Source organism: Anolis carolinensis, chromosome 1 (assembly GCF_035594765.1).
Source record: "Anolis carolinensis isolate JA03-04 chromosome 1, rAnoCar3.1.pri, whole genome shotgun sequence".
Lineage (NCBI taxonomy): Eukaryota > Metazoa > Chordata > Lepidosauria > Squamata > Dactyloidae > Anolis > Anolis carolinensis.
Window position 1 is genome coordinate 84,939,387 of NC_085841.1, and position 19,454 is coordinate 84,958,840.

Sequence of the window (19,454 nt, forward strand, 5' to 3'; positions counted from 1 at the left end):
CAGAGACCTGGAACTATTTACAAGACTTACATAACTCTTCTGAAAATCATAGGTCAGTGTTTTGAATCTTACGTTTTTTGCACAGGCACCCCTCGTGTTTCCTAATATCGAGTTGCATGTACGAATCTTACAAAATAGATATGACAAACGAGGCATAAACAAAATTTTGCACAGCCCTATTCTGTAGCTCACCACAAATCTTGGTTATGCTATAGTCAAGCTACAGTCCATCTCATCTGGAGAAGACCACAGGTTTGGGATCAAAAGCACATAATCCTGTTGTCTTTGAGTGGATGAAAAGCCCATAATCCTGTTCAAAACTGGTGCCAGGATAGTTATTGTCCAACAAATTTAAATCCTTTAAGACAGGGATGGGAGACTATTTTAAAGGGTAAAAAGAGAAACAACTCTTACACATGGAAGCATTAATTCCATCACTCCTTCATTTATTATACTTTTTATATCCCATCTTATATGAAAATATGCCAGTCCAATGTGCAATTAAAACAAACATCAATACCTTAAAGAATTTTAAAACAAAAAACCCTAAGTTTAAAAAATCTGATTAATATTTGACATAAATTTCTTACAAAGGCATACTCTGAAACTCCCGTATTCTACTACTATACAAAATATTTAGTAAAGAAACAGCACTGGCTCCTACAGTTTGAAAGATTCACATTTGTTCATCAATTTATTTATAATTACCAAAAATATATTCTCAAACCACATCTAATGAGAATAATTTGAGGCTACATCTGTGATGGAAAATTGGTCCATCTTGAAACCATTTTAGACAGGAAGATAGCAAAACAGCAACCCATTTGAACATTGGTTCATAAGGAAAAAATTGCTTAAGGAGGCTGGGTGGTCTCCTTAGGAGACTCATTGCAGCAAATAGCATGCTAAAATCACTGTTAATAATGACAGAAGATCTGCCTAAGGATGATTAAGGTCTCTCTGAACTGAGATATCTTTATTTAAGCAGGAGAAGACACTGGAGAAAAGTAGACCCAGTCTGTTATTAGATCTAGCAGCAGGATTCTTACTGCTTATCAAGTCTTCATTTCTTTTATTCTTCTTGGCACATATCTGTTTATTTCAGATATGTCCAAATCTTACAGGGAACTGAATCTCCCAAGGTTCTCCTTCCAGTTCTCTGGGATAAGTAACCCAGGTCTCTTTTTCAAAATAATAATAACAGGAATATGTGTATGATGCAAACACATTTCTGTCCAGCACAATAACCTATTAGATTTAACGAAATTGCTACAAAAAACAGTTTACTGATTCAACTCAATGCAGGGACATTTACTACATGGAGACTGTGAGGCAATTCTTGTTGGCAAACACAGCTTTCAGTTCTATCTAAATAGCCTTTGGTTTCCAGTCTGTTTGTTCTCTCCTAAGAGCTTTTAATTTGTGTCTGACTCAAGAGAGAATCACAGTCTGGAAAGCTGAAAGAAACAGTGTTTCATAAATCTGAAACATCTAGTTCTTTGCTGCATTGTGCAACATAAATGCTGCCATTTTATAAAGAGTGCTGGTTTGGCCACTTAACAGTTTTTACTCCTAAATATTGCAGTATGGAATTACAGAACAACAAAAGGTATCAATGTTGCTGGAGTATCCAATGCTTTGCTTTGCTTCAAATTATTCTGGTGCCATCCTATATTATTCTTGAACCAGAAATTTTTGGAATACTTAGAATTTTTTTGTTAAGGAGAGATCTAATGCTGTAATTGTGTCCTTGAAGGCTGAAGTTAGGTCTAAAAGCTTTCTTCAAAACTAACGCACACAAAAGTTGATTCTCAGACTAGATCTATGCTGCCCTATATCCCAGAATCCAATAATCCAGTTCAAAGCAGATAAGATGTGCCAACTGTGTATTTATATGCATATTGTTTATCAATGTTTAATGTATTTAATTTTTAACTGATTTAATTGCCTGTAATATTTTTATACTGTGTTTTACTGTAAGCCATCCTGAGTCCCCTATGGGTGAGAAGGGCGGGATATAAGTATTGTAATAAAATAAATAAATAAGATAGAATCAGATCCTGGGATATAGGGCAGTGTAATTCAGTGTAATTCAGCCACAGTTAACTGGAAGATGCCAGATAAATTTAATTTCTGGTTACTTAAGAGTTACTATTAAAATAGTCCTAACTAATACTGTATCCATACTATACCAGAAACTCTACATTGACTTGATGTTAATATTGAAATACATTAATTAAAAGCAAATAAAGACAAATAAAGACAAACATAACTTAATGTAACACAGTTTTACCGGTTCACTGTATTATTAAAACAGCTTTTAAAATTGAAATTATTATTTCTTCTGTTTTTGCTGGTTGCTTAAGTTCTGGTACTGAGAGTCTGCTATATATTAAAATTAATTAATTGTATTTTTAGGGCAAAGTCTTTATTCATTTCCTCCCAAAGTGAAGGATGCATTCTTTCTTATTTCCAAGGAATTCTTGCAATTTTCTAGTATTATGAAAATCTCATTTAATAATCCTCAAGATGTGTTGTAAAACAGTGCTGAAGGTGTGACACAGACATTTGATGGCTGACTTCCAGAGGCCTGGAAAAATGTCTCTTTCGGAAAAAACACACTGAGGGCTGAGTTACTGCAGTCTGACTGGGAAACGCTGTTACAAATAATTATTCCTCTCACAGTTAATAAAAGTCTTTCTACTGGGGACCATACAGAGCATCCTCTGTGTGCAGAACAGATATAGGAGGTGACAAGAGGGCCATGTTTTCCTTTACATTACGGAGACGAGCTCCTAAGTGAGATGGGCAAACTATTTCACATTGTTAATCAAAAGAATCTTATAAAACACTTAATGTCTGCAATTGCTGGATTATTTATGAGTAAGAACTTGCAAGTCATTCGTGATCAATAATGTGTTGTTGTTGTTGTTGTTATTATTATTTCCAAATAATGACAATAACAGTTCAGTTGCATTACAGCTGGAACTTAATAAAGGATAATGCCACCCATTTGTAATTGAACGATAATTGTTCAAATCATTACTTTTGTAGTAATAGAGATGTGGTCTCATGAATAACAGATGAGTCATATCACATAGTTGAAGTGCTTCTCTTCCTGCGGTCTCATGATGTGTTTGTGACTTGGGGATAAATGTGTTTTGTTACTATGGATCAGTAGCTTGAAGCATTCAGATATTCTTGTTAAAAAGTAATTTATTTTGTTTATTTTGTTTACTTTTTGGAAATGGGAAAACAAAGAGTTGTCTAACACTGCAACTGTAATAATGCTTGGGGTGGAATAACCATAATGATAACTAATCAATATTAAAGTCATTGCTGAGTTGTGCTATTAAACTGGAGCAACAAATCTAATCCATAATATGACTGTTCAGCATTACCTTTTGTTGTTGTTAATTGCCAACAAGTTAACTGTATCTCATGGTGACCATATGAATGAGGGACTTCCAAATAACTCTGTCATCAAGAGGAGTGCCCAGATCTTGCAGGGAAATGGCTTCATTGATTGAGTCAATCCATCTGGGATGCCTCTTGAACTAGAAAGCCCTTATGGTCTCTTCCAACTCTATAATTTTATGATTCTAGAAATAAATGCTGTTGTAACAATTCATTCAGAGCTCATCTACACTGACATATAATGCTGTGTAGATATCGTATTAGTTTGGGGAATCCAAACGATGCACCCAGGCTAATGCAGAGTAACCTGAGGTAAACTGTTTAGTCTGGTTTATGCCCAGGTTTAAAAAAGCCCTGCAAAGTTACAGATCTTCCTTGAATGTATGGGGTCTGTGGAGACAAATACCTGGGATCGCTATCCACAATCCTAGGTGTCTGTCTACCCAGCCATTCCTTACTCTCCGGGATCAGACTGCCAGGAGAAGTGGGATGGCAGTGCCACCCTCCCCACCCCCATTGTGCCCCAAACCCAAAGACACAGCCTCCCTCCCCTCTCCAAAGCTTCACTGAGTCATCATTCATTACAATGGATTGCCTCCAGTGATGGTAAGGTGGCTGTTTCTTTCTTCTTTTGGTGAAACAAGAGCAAGGAGAGGAGACAACACCAGGTATGTCTCTCCCCACCCCCCCCACCCAATGAACTGAGGCTTTGCTCCAGTGTGTGATCACAAAATGCAGTATGAACCATAATTTTTAATGTCAACTCATGCTGCATTTGTTTGGTGTAGAAGCAGCCTGAGTATATTAATCTGAGTTTTTTCTAGCTCAGCTTTTCACTAATTGGTTATTGCAAGATTTGTGCTATATTTATTTTTAGAAAGCTAATTCTATTCATGGCATTGCTTCTCTTGTGTGTGTGTGTACGCATGTGTGGCAAGCTATCTAAATATAGGCTATGCATTCCCACGCACTCCCCAACCCCACAGCAATTTGACCTTGCCCAAACCATGTAATTCCTAACCCCTTCACTCTAAGCAAACCCAAATGGAAGCATATTTCTGAATACAAAGAAATATGAGGTCTTTGTGACATGAACATTTAATTATCAGTGAGTGTTTTAAATTATTATCTAACTTATGACATATAATTAGAGAACACTGTTAAGCCTTTACACTAATTTGTCAGCTGTGGTATATGTACCTAGAAGTGATGCACCTTTAGACAGTGGAAAGAAAAAACAAAAGTCACTCACTGTAGCTTTATTGGAACTGAAGAATTAAGCAAACATTAAAAAGTGATCATTACAAATAGTGGTGGATAATAAAAGGAAAAGTGTAAGTCCTTGGTTTTTTTAACTCATTGTACACAAGTGGCCTTTTTTTTTGCTTGTCTTATCAGTAGAAAATGCAATTTTAGCCAATGAATAAAGTCACAAAATTTCATATTCATTTAAATGGCAGAGTAGTCATGCAGTTTTAGTGAAAAGCCTAGTTTAAAAATATTTAACATACTTGACAAAAAATAGTTCTAATCAGCTGTTCAGCAGAGGTTTACTAGACCTGAAATAGGGAAAGTGTGGCCCAAAGAGCATCAAACCTCTTTCCAATCCCCCAAGTCTCTCCAAGCCACTGGGGATTTAGAAAAGGGCTGTCAAAAAGTTATCCAAGATAACCAGCTTGCTGCCAAATCCAATTAACAAACAGCTAAACAAGGTCTGCAGGTGAAAGTTCAACGACACCTAGCACTGAAGCATAAAGAACGCCTTACAGAAGATCAGAGCTTTCCAAACATAGAATGTTGGGGGTGTACTTTTTAGACATGTATTATTTTGCGGTACTGTAATTCAGTTTTACTAGTAAACTGGAGGTTAAACCAAACTCCTCTAAGAGATACATAAATTGTAATAAAAAATTCTCATGATTTTTTGCTTATTTCACAAAAACTCAGAAGTTTCTCATTACATTCATGCGACACACTACACATTACAGCTGACAGATGAATGTTTTGTGACACACAGTATGGAATACTCTGAGTTAGATCGTTTGAGTGACCCAATGTGTGCTATCCCAACATCTGTCTGTGATAGAACCTGATACAGATCATTTGATAGGTTTGGCTTTGACTATACAAGAGTCAAGTTATAATGTGGAGAATGCTGTTGCCATTTGGTGAAATGGATTAGCTATTGAAATTTTAAAAACCCAAAGTAGTCCTCACATGATGCAAACATGTGTCTCGGTACCACTTCCTGTGACTGGGTAAGGCAGAGCCCTTTTTGAAGCAAGAGTTTCTTTTGGAGCCTCAAGAAATGTTTATATATTATATTATATATTATGTACCTGGTGGCACAGTGCGTTAAAGCACTGAGCTGCTGAACTTGCGGACCAAAAGGTGCCAGGTTCAAATCCCGGGAGCGGAATGAGTGCCTGCTGTTAACCCCAGCTCCTGCCAACCTAGCAGTTTGAAAACATGCAAATGTGAGTAGATCAATAGGGAAGGTAACGGCACTCCATGCAGTCATGCCGGCCACATGACCTTGGAGGTGTCTACGGACAATGGCGGCTCTTCGGCTTAGAAATGGAGATGAGCACCAACCCCCAGAGTCGGTCACGACTGGACTTAACGTCAGGGAAAAACCTTTACCTTTACCTTTATATATATACATATAAGGTAGGGCCAGGCCAGTGGCAGATGAATGGAGAGTGTGAACTAATTCACGCAGTGCAAAGAAAGAAAGAAAGAAAGAAAGAAAGAAAGAAAGAAAGAAAGAAAGAAAATGATATTTAAAATAAAGAACAACTTTAATCAACATAAACGAAACAGTATTTCAGTGGAATACCCCCAATCCAATCCCCTTCTGCCATGCAGGAAAAGCACAACCAAAGCATCCCCAACAGATGGCCACCCAGCCTTTGTAATTTATTTTATTTATTTTATCTATCATGTCAGAAGCAAATGGAGAATACAGTTATAATGTATTTAAAAAACCACAAACAAAAACTTGGCATGATACTAAATGTCCTTTGACCAGAAGCTGGCCACTTCAAGTGCCTCTTGTGTCGCTGTAAGAAGGTCCTCCACTGTGCATGTGGCAGAGCTCAGACTATATTGTAGTAAGTAGTCTGTGGTTTGCTCTTCTCCACACTCGCATGTTGTGGACTCCACTTTGAAGCCTTATTTCTTAAGGTTGTCTCTGCATCTCGTGGTGCCAGAGTGCAGTCTGTTAATCACCTTCCAAGTTGCCCAGTCTTCTATGTGCCCAGGAGGGAGTTTCTCATCTAGTATCAGCCACTGATTGAAGTTCCGGGTTTTAACCTGCCACTTGCTTGCTGAGGTGTTCCTGCGAATATCCCTATAGATCTTAGAAAGCTATTTCTTGATTTAAGATGTTGGCATATGGGCTAATATCCAAACAGAGGATGGGCTGGAGATGTCAATGCCTTGGTCCCTAGTAGTTGTAGTTGTAGTAGTAACAGTAATAGCAGAAACCCCAGAGGCTATTCAGTCCAACCCCCTTCTGCCATGCAGGAAAAACACAACCAAAGCACCCCCTGAGTGGTGGGAGAGAAATAGGGGTTTGGAAGAAAGAAAGCCCCCCTGGAGGTTCTGGGTGGCAAGAAAGAGAGTCTGGGCAGCAAGGGAGACCGGGGGGGGGGGGGGGGGGGAGGGTCTCTGTCCTGGGAGTATGCTGCTGCTGGTGGTGCTGTTTCTGCCAACTCAAAAGTTTAATTTCCCTGCATTTCTCAGGAGGAGGAAAGAGGAGGAGGCAGGAAGCAGCACGGCGCCGTGGAGCCCCTCACTATCACCTTCAGAGCCCCAAGGGCTCCAGGGAGCACAGACTGAGAACCCCCGGGGTAAGAAGTCAGTTGATCTTTCAGAAAATTTTTATAATATTCCAAGCAAGGGCTTATTTCCAGCAAGTATGGTGCATGTCTGCAGGTTAATTGCTTATTTCTAATAGAACTCATATTAACTGCTCTATTTTGATTTTGGTATTATTGGGAGACTACAAAGCAAAAAGCTTTAAATGTTGCGTTTCCTTGGAGATGAAATGAAATTTATTTCAATTTAGGTTGGTAACTGTTTTTATTTAATGCTAAAGAATTTTGGTTATGAGATAAAAAGCTATAGTTATTTGTGCCTGGATGTAATTTTTGGGAAACCTTCATTCAGTAGTGTACTTAAAAGATCTACAGGAAAAGGGAGAGGCTACTGAGACTTCCTGAAGGCATCTGAAAAATAAAGTAGCAAGTAGACTCTTCTGTATCCTTTATTGTATGGAACAGCATTTGAAGTGACTGTGCGTCTCCCTCCCATTTTCAACACAGAAAGGTGCCAAGTCATGCCATGAAAGCAGGAAAGAAGAGAGACAGAGCGAGGAAGGGAGCCACTTCTGAATGAAGGCAAAGAGCCACATGAGATGGTTGCTGTCGTGTAGAATGCATTTGCCAGACAAATAATTGATTATTGATTATTCATGCCGAAGCAGTACAGCTGCTTGGCAGCAGCTACCTAGCTAGTCAATCTCTCCTCATTCACCAAAGTGTCATATTTCCAAAATCAATTCAGAAAACTTCCTAACTCACCCTGAACCCTTCATAGACAGATTTTTCTCAATGATTCAAAATCGCAGCAAATCTTTCTTTTTGACCTATGACTAGTCACTTACAATAGTCTTTTGCCAAGCACATCCTACCCAGGAGCTTTTTTTCTGAGGCCACAAACACTGTGGAATAGTCAGACATCTCTTTACCATAACCTCGTGTTGATTATAACAATTATATTATCGCAGGGGAGGGAGATGGGTGGAAGAAGTTACTGCTGTTATTTATTTCTCTGAACTCTCACAAGATAGTAATGTTCTTGCTCTCTCTGGTTGGTAAAAATCCAAAAAGAGATAGCATGCCAGGGAGCAGAGAAGAGGGAGGATTCTTGAGGTGTAACGTTATGTGGTGGTGGTAAAATGAGGGCAGGAATTCAGACTCTCTCCAAATGAAAATTTCCATCAGTCCCCAAACTTCTAGCATTGAAGAGAGCAAACATAGAAAATAATTCACACCTGGAAGGCCAATATTTGCTGTTTTGGATTGCTTATGTAACTTTTCCTTCCTCTTTTTTTTAATATTTACTTTTTCCATCCCTTGCTTTTTAAAAAAATTATATTCATATCAAACACATTAATATGCTCAAGTCCAGCTTTACATGAGAATGTAGCAATGTGGTATTTCCTCAGTTAATTCACAAACAGAAACCATGATTCTTTAGTGTTTGTACTTCTTTGAACTTTGTAATACAATTTAACAACTAAAATAAAAATGCATATAAGCACATGCATGTACATATTTGTGAAAACAGCATAAATATATATTACAGAAAATTCCCTGTTCCCCTCTCCCTTTTTTGTTGTATACATTGAAACTTTTTAAGAAATTGTACTTAAAATATGCATATTAGACAACATAACATACAAAATAAGTATAGTGAGGAACTATGATTTGAAAATGCAATTAACCTTTTTATTTAGTTATATACAGATGACACAAAATCTATATCTAGAAAGAAATGCTGTATATTTTCTTAATTGCCAATATAATCAATTAAAGGTACTTTTAAGTGGCCAAATTTTCACATCATCAGAAAATAATCAGTAAGCTATTTCAGTCACATTAGTATGACTAAATTGTCTCAATAACACAAGATCTTATAAATTTCACAGGGTTTGCCTTTGTCTAAAAGATACACATTGGTTGGAAAACACATTCAATATGTTTGCAAAAAAAGTAACACCTTCTATTTTATGCACTAAGGGTAACATATTCAGAAATGCACAAGAACTCAACTTACTTATTTCCAAAATAAAACAAATCCCAAACCAGAAAGCACGAGAGCCTGAAGTATTTATTTTGACTTTCATATCCCCATACTGCTCCTTTAATTTTTGTGAAAAAATACTTTAAAAAATAACGGATACTATTCTAGACAAAGTTGATCAATTTTAACTTCTGATTTCAACAGAATCAAAGGAAGCATGTACCCATCTCTTATTGAAGTTGGTGAGTTTGACTTAGAGCTAATAATGACTGCACCGTGCCTTTAATATTTAAAATCAGTTATTTCACTGCACATATACCCTTCTTTGGTGGCAGAACATTTTAGAGAGGACTGGAAGAATCACAGCCTTTCAAAACTGGTGAATAATCCTCAGAATGGCTACGCAACATATCCTCACCTTGAGGTCCTTTGGGAATATGAAGGCCAAGAGAGACCATTCTCTCTTGACTCTGAAACTATTATCCAAAACCTCAAAAGATTATTTCAGAGTATATTAACTTATAGTATAATCCCACACAGGTCTGCTCACAAGAAACTCTCATTAACATCTGTAAAGCTTGCTCATAGGAAAGTCACCATACATTTCCAGCTTAATGATACATGGAAAACAGTTTGATTTTTCAGGAATGATAGACATTTCAAAGGGGGACTCCAAAACGCTGCTTCAATTTTTAAAATGAAAACTAACAAGTTGATCCTGCATTACAACTCCAAAATACCTAACATTTCCTAATCCCACAAGAGGCAAATAATTTATGTACTATTCATAGCCATGCTTCCTTGGTTCAGGCAATATGTTATTGAATGTGCAGCTTGTTTGCTTTTCAGAAGGATTAGAAATGCACTCACACAACCTACACATTTTAAATTTACCTGGTAAAATATTTGGACTGCTGCCACTTTCCAGAAGGCTCCTCTGCTTTGTCTCTTGGAGCTCACTTTTGGATTTCCAAATGAGCTTCACCATCCTGAACATCTTGGGCAACTCCCAAGCCAGGGTCCCCCGATGACAGGCAGGGCGGTTGCCTGGGGACAAGGGCACCAGGTCTTCCTCAACCCCCCAACGCCTTCCCATGTCTGACAGGCTGAAAAACCTCTCCAGCACAGGCATCCTCCACAAGACTGCTGCCAGGGCTGGAGAGGAAAACTCCTCAGACTCCAGGAAGAATAAAAGCAGCACACATCATTGTTCTGGCGGACGGAGGAGGTTTCTTCTTGCTTAAGCGTGAAGCAGCTTTGTAACTTCTGACCTTAAATTGACAAACTCCATGGAGAAATGTACCTTTCAAAGCCTCCCGTCCTGAATGTTCCCAAACTGTTCTTTCTCACACACATGCAAACTCTCTCCTGCTTCCCTCCTCCTCTTGCAGGTTTCAAGTTAACGGCACTTGATTAATCCCAGGCTACAGCTTGAACCAGAGAAGAAGAGGAGGAGGAGGAGGAGGAGGAAATGTCTTTACTTTTGGTTTTAAACCCACACCTCTCTTGGCTAAGGTGACCAGACAAATGCAAAGGCCCAAGGGTGTTAGTTTTTATTTACTGTTGCCAGGACAAATAGGCAAACAATGTGTGAACAGCTGCTGGTTTTGAACACAGGGTCTATCAATGTCCTATATTATACAGTAGTTCCACAGTGTACTGATATTATTACTTGGGAATTTTGATCAAAGAATTTTGGAAATCTATATACCCCAAAATATGACCTATACTGAAAATAAGACCTATCATGACTTTTCAGCATTTCTGAGGATGCTTGAAATATAAGCCCTATTTCAAAAACAAGCTCTAGATGTAGTTCATTTAAAAAGTCAATTTGGAAAAAAAAGACAACCCCTGAAAACAAGCCCTAATGCATCTTTTGGAGAAAAAATTAATATAAGACCATATCTTTTTTTTGGGGGGGGGGGGGGGGGAGGAACAGGGTATCATTAGATAATGTGGTGTATTCTAAGCACTTCCTTTTTGTAATGTTATTGTGATGTTTCTATGACTATTTCATTCAGATGTTTGTCAGCCCAGTTATTTTTCTTTCTTAGAGTCATTGGGATTACTACTACTACTACTACTACTACTAGTACAGATTGAGCATCCTTTATCCAAAATTCTGAAATCTGAAATAATCCAAAATCACATGTGTGGCTGAGAACAGTGACACCTTTGCTTTCTGCTGCTTTAATGTACACAAAATTTGTTTCACACACAAAATTATTAAAAAATATTGTATAAAATTACCTTCAGGCTATGTGTGTATGAGACAAAAATCAGTTTCCCATCTGGGTCCCATCTCCAAATGTACATATATGCAAATACAGATATTCCAAAATTCTCCCTCTCCAAAGCATTTTGAATGAAGGAGATTCAGCCTCTATTGTTCATGAGGGTAGAAAAAAAGCTGAAAAATAACCGATATTTACCTCATTCTGACTATTTTCACAACTCTGCTAATGACTGCCTTATGATGAGGATATTGGAGAACCTGCATTTGAGTTTGTGTGCAAAGAAATGTGACGAGGGGGGACTCTCCCTTCCTCCCATCCACTTTCCTCTTCCCAGTTGTTTGGCACTCAATTGCTGAAAATCTGAAGTGCAGCCTATTAATCAAGGCACTTTTGTAACCTCAGCTGCCCTCCAGCTGGACAGGAAATAACATTGCTTCAAATTCCAGAATGAACTGTGAATGAAATGAATCAGGAAAGGAGTAAGGTCCAGAGGTGGTGGTGTCATATCTAACAAACAGCTCTGGATTTGTCTGGGATTTAAAATTCCATTTTAAAAAGAATGAGTTGGGGGGGGGGGGGTGAGGACCACTACTGGGAAGCCGGGAAAAGGTTTCTCGGTTGACTGAAAGTTGAAAAAACAGGCTCTTGAAATCCCACTCTCTCTCTCAGAGCCATTGTGAACCAGTTTAAAAGAACAGTACTCTCACGGTTCTCTTCACCTGACTGAAGAAGTGAGTTCATGTGAGGACATCTATTGGGTGGGCAAGAAGACCAGGCAAAGAACTTAAAGGGATTCGCATTATTCACCATGAAAAACTGAACCAAGCCTATTCACTGTCCTGTGGACATTTGTGTTCCACAGAAATGGACTACATTGAGTATTTGAGTGTTTTCATTAACAGAATGGTAGGTAAAGGTTTTTCCCGACATTAAGCCCAACTCTGGGGGTTGGTGTGCATCTCCATTTCTAAGCTGAAGAGCTGGCGTTGTCTGTAGATGCCTTCAATATCACGGTCTGTTTAAAATACTGGAAATCAAAGTTTAAAGCCAATAAAATCTTAGATATAAATACTAAAATATTAAAATATTCATATTTTCTTTAAAATCTATATGTATTTTAATTGTTTTATTGCAATTGGTTATTTTACATTTACTTCTGCTTTTAATTGAACTTTTAATTTGTATGAACTTTTGCATAAATCATGTTTTAACTGTGTTCTTTTTAATGTTGTAGGCTGCCTTGGATCCTGCATAGGAAGAAAGCAGGATAAAAATCAAATAAATAAAATAGAATATATTGCCAATTATATTCACAGGGCCACTACAGCATCGTTCCATTAAATTTCACTGAACTCAGTGAAGTTTAAATCAGCCTCATGAAAGTTTGTGAGACTTCTTCATGAGGCAGAGTGATTTTGCCTCCCTAAAACCCTTTGGTTATTGCTACTCCGCCACAGAACAACACAATTTCAATAGATGGGAACTTTTCCTAATCCAGATGTTTTGGACTAAAGTTTTATAACCCCATGCTGGGTGGGGCTAGTAAGTGTCAAAGCCAAAACATGCAGAAGACCTAAAATTCCCTACTTTTGTTCTAGGAAAAAGACAAAACAGATCCAGTACTAACTCAGCAGGGGCTGCGAGAGGAAACAATACTCAGCAAATATACCAGAGGATGCTTAATAGCTGAATCTGGACTGACATGTCCACTGTTTCATTTTTCAAAACATTTCATTTCCTCGCAATTTATTTTTGTTATGAAGAGGTCCATGTGTTTCATTACTCATTTCTTAGAATTATATTTGTTTCACTAGCAATCAGGGAGTCATTAATTTGTTTCAGTTACCCTTATTCATTTTCATTTCCATTATCTGGCAAGTGAAATTTGGCACATCTAAGGGCCTGCGGGAATAACAAGCCCAAAAACATGTTGTTCAATTTTAAGAAAAATGCAAAAAGTTATGCCCATTAAAAGTGACTGATTCTCCCTTTGAAATCCATGGGACATTGAATGAAGCTTGTCAGATGTTTCCAAAGAAGCACCTGGGTTCAAGTGTGGCTATAGTATGGACAAAGGAGTTTGTGTCTGCCTTTCATAATACTCTCTCTGAATCTTCCATAGCACTAGAATTCTGGGGCATTCACTGAAGCAAAATGGTAGGAGATTCGGGACAGGTCATAGTTAAACTACAATTGAGTGCCACCTCTGGTATCGAGGGGATATATATATATATATATATATATATATATATCAGGAATGTGAGGTTATTATTTTTTCATATCAGGAGCAACTTGAGAAACTGCAAGTCTGGTATGAGAGAATTGGCCATCTGCAAGGACGTTGCCCAGGGGATGCCCGGTGTGGGAGCCTTCTCTCATGTCCCCACATGGAACTGGAGCTGATAGAGGGAGTTCATCCACGCTCTCCCCAAGTTGGATTTGAACCAGCAACCTTCAGGTCAGCAACCCAACCTTCAAGTCATCAGTTTTGCCAGTACAAAGGTTTAACCCACTGCACCACTGGGGGCTTCTTGCAATGTGAGATGGAAGATTGAGTTGTGTTCATGTCTTCCTGATAGGCTTCTTTTAGAGCAGTTATTAATTGGTTAGTTAGTTGAATTTATATCCTGGCTTTTTCCTTCTATGGGATCCAATATGACAATTTTAAGATTCAAGTTATCAATAAGTCTCTTGGGGTGCATCTACACTGTAGAAGTAATGTAGTTTGATACCACTTTAAATGACATGCCTCAATGCTAGGAAATTCTGAGACTTGTAGTTTGGTGAGGCACCAGCCCTCTTTGGACTAAAGGCCTTGCAAAACTATAACTCTCAGGATTCCATAGCATTGAGCCATGGCAATTAAAGTGGTGTCGAACTGCATTAATTCTACAGTGTAGATGCATCCTCAGTTCATCTCAGGCACTAAACTATCTCTTCATCTCTGCTGCTTGATAAGGCTGTTATGAAAATAAATTCATCAACATATCCTTGAGTATCTTACATGAAGCTGTGAGGGGAAGGAATCAAATGTGTTAATAAGGTTGAATAAGACTTTTAAAAACCTAGCAGGGAGCAGAGTTTAGAAAAGTTACAGTTTGGGACAACTTGATTCTGGAATTTGTAGTTCAAATGCATTAAGACCCCATGTGGAGAGAAATTCATCTCTAGGTGCATACACAGATGACTTCAAAACTACGTGAAGCAAGTCTTACAACCATAGACATGTCTGCAGAACATGTTTGCTTGAACTTAAAGTGGAATGAGTGCAAATATCACTTTCAGCACTTTGGGAAAAGTAAGTAAATAAAATAAAATAGTCCTCTCCCTCAAGTATTTCTGATATTTAGATACAAAACTATGTTTTTTTTAAAGAAAAAAATATGGGATTAATTATCTTGGATTTTAATTTCATTCTCCCATGCTTTAATGTTCTAATATTTATTTTCTTTCTAGGCTAAAATAAAACATATTGTCCTTTTCTAGAAAGAAAAATACACTTGGAAATAAACAGGATCTTCATTCATAGAGGAAGGAGGAAAAACAGAGTGTATTGAATTTTAACATCCTCAGATTTCAAAAAACAGAACATACAAGTTTATCCTGCTGGTGCCAAAGTCATCAGAAACAGCAGCATGATACTTCCACTGTCCAAGCAACCTTAGTGTTGCCACCTCAAACAGACGAAGGCTGTATTACTAAGTTTTTCAAATGTTCATTAATGTGTCCTGTTGTTAAATTGCGTCTTGAAAATATTCTTGTTTTAACCAGCACTCTAATGTTGAAGCCCTATGAAAAATAAAGTTCTTAAGTATTATACCATTGTTGTTGCAATTATACGGTTTTCCAGCAGTGGTTAAAATCAGGATATCCTGACCCTTAGAACAAAGGGGTTAAGAGGAAAGAAAACAATAATATTCTGCAGCATTCCAGGTGCAGTGATCCATTCATAAAACACATGGCTGCAAGCCTGCTGTCTCCCAGACTGGTGCAACTGCAATTACTTTCTGAAACATTGCATAGTATTGGCAGTTCTGTCAAGGCTCTTTCTGGTATCCACCAGGAAGGGTGAGTCCTGATTGCAAGGCCATCTCTACTATTAGATAGAGGGTGGAAACTGCTTTAGGCAGCACCAGGAGACAGCAACAACTTGTCAGATACTGAATTTAATGCCATGGTACTTTCACTGCAAGGCATGGGGACATTTGAATGTCTGAGAATGACAGTAGAGAATAATCACCCAACTGATAATGAAAATTGGTTTTTAAACTTGGTATCCACAGGGGTTCAGCTCCAGGGCTTTCTCATGGACACCAAAATTTGTGAATGATCAGATTCCATTGTATACAGTGGCATAGTAAAATAGTTGTCCCTTTATATAAAATGGCAAATTCAAGCTTTGCTCTTTGGAATTTATTTGTTTTAAGCAGGATATTTTTGAAGTGGTGGATGGTTGAATCTATGGATGCATAATCTGTGGATAAGGAGGACTGAATGTATAAGGCATGTTGGGTGTAACTTTATCATTTTCATCTAGAAGGAGAGATGTATGAGAAACTGCAATTTTTCCCTTGTCAAGGGATGAGGGATCTTGGAGACATTTGAATCCCATCGTCCCACATCAATGGCTGTATTACCTACATCTGATAATACAGCCATTGATGTGGGATGATGGGAGTCAAATGGCTCCAAGATCCCTCATCCCTTGACAAAGGAGGAAATTGTATTACCTACATTTGAAGTGGAGCCCCTGTGGCGCAGTGGGTTAAACCCTTGTGCTGGAAGGACTAATGACTTGAAAGTTGGGCTGCTGACCTAAAGGTTGCCGGTTCAAATCCATCCCATGAACAGTGTGGATGAGCTCCCTCTATCAGCTCCAGCTCCATGTGGGGACATGACAGAAGTTTCCCATAGGATGGTAAAAACATCAACACATCCGGGCGTCCCCTTGATAACGTCCTTGCAGACAGCCAATTCTCTCACTCCAGAAGCAACTTGCAGTTTCTCAAGTTGCTCCTGACACGAAAAAAACCCTACATCTGATGGCCATTACTCTTCAAAACCATGTAGAAGGTTGCACATTGCCTGACAATTTGATCAGAAGCTCAGGTAAGTCTCTTGGGTTTCAGTGCTTGATGCTTCAGCATAAACAAATTAAGTCTGCATGTCTGTGCTTTCACCCATGGAGACCCATGACTTTTGCAGGGTTTTCTTAGACAAGAAGTGATTTTTCCAGTTCTTTCCTCTGAAATATGGCCTATAGCACCTGATATGCATTGGTGATTTCCAATTCAAATACTAATTAGAGCTGACCATGCGTTGCTTCCAAGATCAGATAGGATCTGGTGCCTTTGGGATAGAGAGCAGCCTTTTCACTTAACAAAATAAATTTGTTTTTTTAAGGCACAGAAGCATCCAAATCTTCTAGTTATACTGAGTCTCATGGGAAGTATTTCTGTTCTGCTGAATTTCTTTTTCAAAACCAATGCTAACAAAAACCTGCAACGAATGAGACAATTACATGGTTATAAAACTTTCAGACTCATCCCAACAATACAACTGTTTCAATTAACAGCTTTGAATTGAGGTGAACAACTACTTGCTGCAGCAAGTAGTTCTGCCATAGTTCATGCTGAGAAACAAGTTTTAAAGAGAGTCTGAGGAGGAAAGGTGATAAAATGAGGAAAGCAGCTCTTTTTCACTGCTTCTGTTTCATAAAGGCTAAATCTCAAAAACCATTATGTGTTTGCAGTTTCACTTTGAGTCTGTATAGCAATTTTGAATTTATGCAACTCATGAGAAACATCTGCACCATTGTATGTCTTTTGACAAAATAAATGCCCACTCTGTGTGTTCTGGCAGTTTGTAGCAGCCCACAGTGCCATTATTAATTTAACATACTACTTTTCATGGTAGTTTTTGTCCCCATCATCTGTTTTTTTTTTTTTTGGTTTTTTTTTTGGCAAGGACTTTTAAGCTCTCTTGGCTCCCAAATCTCTTGGCCTAGTGCCTCCAATAACCTTTCCACAACTAATTAGTCAGGATTCACAAGTGCTATAAAATATTGTTTGCTTTCCCTTCTCCAGACACGTTTGATTCCACTGTCTATTCTCCAGTGATAATCTTTTTATACATCACCAGTTTAAACTGGGTGGGACAACACTGACCCTCCAGATTTCCCCCCCCCTTTTCTTTCAAATGGCCCTAGTGAATACTACCAGTCCATGGCCAAAGACATAATCAGTATAAGGAAATAGAGCAAGGAGCCAACCAGGTTTTATATTTTCTCTACCAACACTGGGTCTGCAGTTTTCCAGCATTGAGAAGCTGTTGGATCTCACTGCAGAATATCAGAACATGTGGCAAAATATGGCAGTGAATGGCCAGCTGGAAGAAAGAGGATACTATTACTGAGGGTTCCCAGGACTTCCAGGCAGTTTGTTCCACCTCTTTAAATGGGGCAGATTCCTCTACCTCAACATATTAAAATTGCTTTCCTTTGCATTGCTTAAACTCACTTTTTAGGACCTTGTTTGTCCAGATGCTTAAATCTGTAAAGGCTTTTCCTGTCGGGCCTTCAGATCTTGAGGTTACACAATGAGAGATCTGCATAAACTACTCAGTTCAAAATTTTCAGTAAAAGATGACATTTCAAAGAGTCTTTGATAAACGGTATCCCGTGGTTCTAGTCTATTTCAATTTTTGAGAACACAAGGCACATGTAGATGGCAAGGGCTTAACTGGGAATCCTTATTTTATCTATTTTATTTAGTTCTGATTTGGCAGCAATCCTGATTAATCCTTTTTCATCCCGTCTTTTTGCTTGCTTTTAAAACATCTTAGTTTTATGTCCTCTGCTTGCTCTCCTTATTTGTCCTCAACTTATTTCACTTGCAACTGGATTCAAAGCACAAAAATAGTTTTATTCAATTAATTCAGCTGGAGGCAGGGAGGTGAGGAGGGGCGGACACTTCTCCTTTCCCTTAGACAGACAAAAGCAAACTGCTGCAGCCTCTCCTAGCTTGTGTGATCTTCCTTCATCACACCAGAAGTGACTTTCAGTTTCTCAGATTGCTCCTAACATGAAAAAAAAATCACAGGTTAAACCTTTCTTATACAAAATGCTTGGGGATTGAAGTGTTTCATTTAAAAAATAATAATAGAACTACAATTAATGGATAATTAATATAGTGTGTTTGTAAGGCTGGGGAGAGAGAAAGAAAGGTGAAAGAGGCATGGATTCATATGGAGCGCTATGCTTGGATTCCTATTGTTTCACATATTTTCAGTCTTTCTCCAGACTTGAATTTCATAGACAGCACAAGTAGTGAATGAACAAGAGAAAGGCTGCAGAGGCACAAGAATCTGATACATCGTAAGAGTCCAAGCTTCCCACAGTTTCACAGATCCTTGTGTCTGTTGCACCATGGCATCTCATTTGTTTCCTACTGCAAAACTTTTAACCTTCTTGACCATGCTGTGATTTTGATTGGCTAAAATACTGGGACTGGCCTTGATTTGACTTTGGGAATAGGAACAGGCACCATGTAGGAAGCTAAATATATGGGGCCAATTCTGATAACAAAAAGAATTATCTCTGAGGGTGCTGACTGGCTGCTTAGTGGGGAAACAAGAGCAACACCATGCTTTATCTTTAGCATATGGTGCCAATGAAAAAAGCTGAAAATATAGTCATCCATTGACATTTGTGGTTTTGACAATTACAGATTTGATTATGCATGGATTTGCTTAAAATGTTGTCTTTAGGAATGTCTAAGTCTTCCAGTGTGACTATGACCAACTTCCTTTGATCATGCTGGAGGGCCTAGAGATTTCTAGAGAGGAAACCACTTTAGGAATCTCTATGTCTTCCAGTGCAATTATCTGGTGAGCTTCCAGTGGATATTCACCATAGAGTCATGCTGGAAAACCTAAAATTCCGAGAGAGTTGTTTTCACAGGTAAAAATCTTAACAATGTTGTTATT

General features: G+C 38.3%; 1 protein-coding gene across 6 annotated transcripts in view; it reads right to left on the reverse strand.

The window, feature by feature from the left end:
• The window catches only part of pde7b (phosphodiesterase 7B), a 243,153-nt gene that overhangs the window by 78,723 nt on the left and 144,976 nt on the right, over nucleotides 1–19,454 (reverse strand). The window contains exon 1 of one of the 6 annotated variants that reach the window (XM_003223288.4): nucleotides 10,123–10,669. The exons of the other annotated variants lie outside the window; for them this stretch is intronic. Within the exon in view, the coding sequence (XP_003223336.1) occupies nucleotides 10,123–10,360 (238 nt within the window). The 5' untranslated portion in view covers nucleotides 10,361–10,669. Of the gene's footprint in view, nucleotides 1–10,122; nucleotides 10,670–19,454 lie in introns of those variants that run through there. 6 annotated transcript variants of the gene reach the window in all.